Source organism: Entamoeba nuttalli, assembly GCF_000257125.1.
Source record: "Entamoeba nuttalli P19 unplaced genomic scaffold asmbl_6609, whole genome shotgun sequence".
NCBI lineage: Eukaryota > Evosea > Mastigamoebida > Endamoebidae > Entamoeba > Entamoeba nuttalli.
Window position 1 is genome coordinate 2,627 of NW_008578173.1, and position 3,733 is coordinate 6,359.

A 3,733-nucleotide genomic window follows, 5' to 3' on the forward strand; every position below is an offset into this window, starting at 1 on the left:
CTCTGTTTTGTACAAACATAAAACTATACTTCAGAAAGAAAAATTAATTTATAAATAAAAAATACTTTTAATATATCTTTCTTTAAATTCTTTACTGTTTTCTTTCAAGTAAATTCATTAGTTTAATATGTATTACACTTCTTCTTTAAATTGATCATATTCACCCCAATCATCTTCTTCTTTCATTTCATTTTTCCTCTTTTCTATTTCTTTTTCATTTTCTTCTTTTTCAATAGACTCATCAATTGTAATTTTACTCAAATCAATTCCAATTGATTTTAAGTATTCTTTACTTTCTTTTCTATCCCAGAAAGCATCTTCTTTAATTTTCTTCCAGACAGGACCTTCTTTCCCATAAATACAATCCATAATAAAGGTGGTTGTTTCCCAAAACATTTGTTTTGTTATTTCATCTTCTGATTTAATCTTTTCATTAATTAGTAAATTCAAGTACTTATCAACAACTCGTTGCCCAATCAATACATATGGAATTTTTAGAGATGTAGCTACTATTTCATCATTTGTTTTATCAAGCTTTGAATATAACGGATAGATTGTTTCCATCATTTGCTCTTCAATACTATCTCCAACAATCTCACATTGTTCTTTACTTTGTTTAAGTTGCAAACATCGACTTAATGCGCGTTGTCTCCAAACAACCCAAAAGTCATCAGCCCCATAAACAGACATGGTCACGATTAATATTATCAAATTTATAAAATTAATATTCGCCATTATAAAATGATTGAGACTATTCACAGTTCATTCTAAAAAAAAAAAAGAAAAAAACAAAAATCAATAATTTTTTTATTATTTTAAGTAATTTAATATCGTTTTATAAAACAAAATAAAATAATTAAAAAAGTTAAATGATTATTATATAACGGTGAATGACGTTTATTTTGTAATTAATTTAAAAACTAAAATTAACTAAAAGAAATTATGTCTTAAAGAAAAAACTAGTAAAAAGAATAGTATTTAAATAAGAAAATTATAATTTTTTTGATGAATGACTCTTATTGAAGATTTAAAGACTGGTTGAACTGAATTAGTCAAAACAAACATGAACCCAATTAGTGTTGAAGAATACCTTCAAAATATTGAAGAAAATAATAAGAATACAAAAGACGCTTGTATTAGGTACATTACTGAATTTAATAATTCTACATCTTCACTAGAACAATTTATGCAATTCCTTATTCAATCCTTAAATGTTCACGACTATTTGCTAAAGAAACTTTCTGAGAACAACCTTCAATTACAAAACCAAGTCGATGGTTTGAAAAAAGAACTCTCTGAGTTAAAACAAACCACTATACCAAATCCAGGTGCTAGCTCTTCTCTTAGAATACCTCCTCATATAAACAACCCACAACCCAATGTCTTTGCTTCTTATTCTCCTCAAGTGAATTCATCAAACCAACCTTTATTTCCTGAATCCAAACCAATACCTACTTCACAAGTACCAATGCAACCTATCAATCCTGGAAAGCCACTAATGCCTTTACAACCTATCAATCCTGGAAAGCCAATCATGCCTTCTCAACAAGGATTTTCTTCATACGGTCAACCTAAGCCAATTTTTCCTCAACAACCAGCAATGCAACCTATCAATCCTGCAAAGCCAGTAATGCCTTTACAACCAGGATATGCTCCATATGGTCAGCCTAAGCCAATTTCTCCTCAACCAGTAGTACCAATGAAACCAAGTCATTCAATGGAACCAACACCAAATAATACTAATGTCTGATGAATTAACCGATGACTAAGCTTTATTTCATTGAATCTTTTATCTTCATATTTGGTTTAGATATGGTAAATGTAATGGTTATTTCCTTTTTTTGGGATTTTTTGTCATTAGTAAAAACTTTTAAAGTATAAAATAAAATCCTCAAATGAAATATAATAAATCTGCTTAAAGAAGTAAAAAACAATTTATAATAAGACAATTAGCAAAAATATTAACTAAAAGCTATTTATCAGAGATACAATCAACATTGTAGTTTCTATTTTATTAAAAATTTCAAAAACAGAGAACGAGAGATTATCTTGGCGATATTTTTAGTCTCATAAAAAAGAGTCAAAGTAAGAATTATTTGGTCTGCTTCTATGAAAGAAAATGGCAGACAGTCAGCTCTTAGAAGAAGTGTATTTAATTTCTTTTTAAATCAAATTATGTGAAAACATCAATTTCTTAATGAAGTTAGGCAAGTATATATAAAACTTATCAAAGAAAAGTATATATATTTTAACAGATTTTATTTCTACTCCAAAAATACAGGAATTTTGAAAGTACATTATATTTAATATGTGTATAGTAAAAGACTATATTATGGAACATAATACGGATGAAGTTGAATGTATTGAAAAAAAATATAATAACCAATTATTATAATTATACTATAATTTATATTATATATTAACTTACTTTTTATTATTCAATGATTTTCTTTTGTTTGTTTTAGATTATTTGTGTTTATTTTGTTATTTTATGTTTTAAATATTAATAAAAACAGTCAGAAGATGAAACATCAGAAACACTACACAAACATTAAAATGAATAAAGGTATTGAGTCATTAGTTATTGTCATGTCTTTTTATGATATTGCATTTATTTAAAGTATTTTATTCAATATTACCAGAATAGTATTGATTATTATTTATTATAGACTATCATTTAGTATAATAAAAGAGTGTATTTTTGTAAAGACAGTAGTATTTTTACTTATTATAATTTAATTGCATTTTATAATATGAAGTAGTATCAAAGAAAAAGATGTACGTGTTGTTGATAAAGGAAAATTAACCATAATAATATTGAAGTAATGATATGCTCTTTCCTCTGAAAACAAGAATGAAAAGAGTAAGGAAATGAAAATCACAATCACACTTCTCAACAATGAAAAACAAAAGAATAAGTAGAAAATTGATGAAGAAGTAATCTTAAAACAAAAAAATAAGATTAATCCCTAATGAGCAAAGGGCAATAGAAGGGAAATATAATCATACTTAATTAACTACTTTTTATTTGTTGACTGTTCTTCATATAAATATTCTTTGAATAGAAAATAAAGAAATATTCAATGCCTTGAAATATGAAATAGTCAATAAAAGTGAATATTTCCTAAAAGACGAGTCATTTGTATAAAAGATAAAACAAACAGAAATAATAAATGATATGAAAAATGATAAAAAGATAATTCTGATATTTAACCATAAAAAAAAGGAAATGGATAAAATTTACCAAGAAACTTCAAATAGTAATAACAATAAATAGATTTGTTAATAAAGGAATTGGTAAGAATGTTGAAAGAACAAAATATTATAGTTGCTAAAGAAATAATGGTAAAAGATATAACGATTAATAATATGAAATAAGTAATGAAATAATGTGGAGACAATAGAGAGGTATAGAAGTATCTCATGAACAATACACTCAATGGAGAGTGTAGGAAATAATCTCACCTGAGTGAAGTGAAATAGAAAAAATTAATATAAGAGACTTTATTAATTCTAATTTAATTATGTTATTATACGTATCTATTTAATAAAGAGAAGAAATATCAAGTTTGAATTTATTTAATTATTCTATATAATCAATAAATTCAAACTCAAATTGCTCTCACTTTCGTTAGTAGAAATGATATTCAAGATATCATATCTTCGCCGGAAGTGAATAAAGATTAAAAGTTTCGTAATAATTAGATTTAGTTATATTATAATAATAAAATAT

At 25.3% G+C, this 3,733-nt stretch overlaps 2 protein-coding genes across 2 annotated transcripts; one reads left to right on the top strand and one right to left on the bottom strand.

Annotated features, from left to right (window-relative positions):
- Positions 1-132: 132 nt before the first annotated feature.
- ENU1_157220 (hypothetical protein) lies at positions 133-690 on the bottom strand (the record flags this gene model as incomplete). The annotated part of the gene is made up of 1 exon (XM_008860753.1): positions 133-690. One exon carries the CDS (start codon positions 688-690, stop codon positions 133-135), a length of 558 nt encoding a protein of 185 aa, XP_008858975.1.
- A 373-nt stretch (positions 691-1,063) lies between these two features.
- On the top strand, positions 1,064-1,750 carry ENU1_157230 (hypothetical protein; the record flags this gene model as incomplete). The annotated part of the gene is made up of 1 exon (XM_008860754.1): positions 1,064-1,750. The coding sequence occupies one exon, from the start codon at positions 1,064-1,066 to the stop codon at positions 1,748-1,750; it is 687 nt and encodes a 228-aa protein (XP_008858976.1).
- Between the last annotated feature and the right edge of the window lie 1,983 nt (positions 1,751-3,733).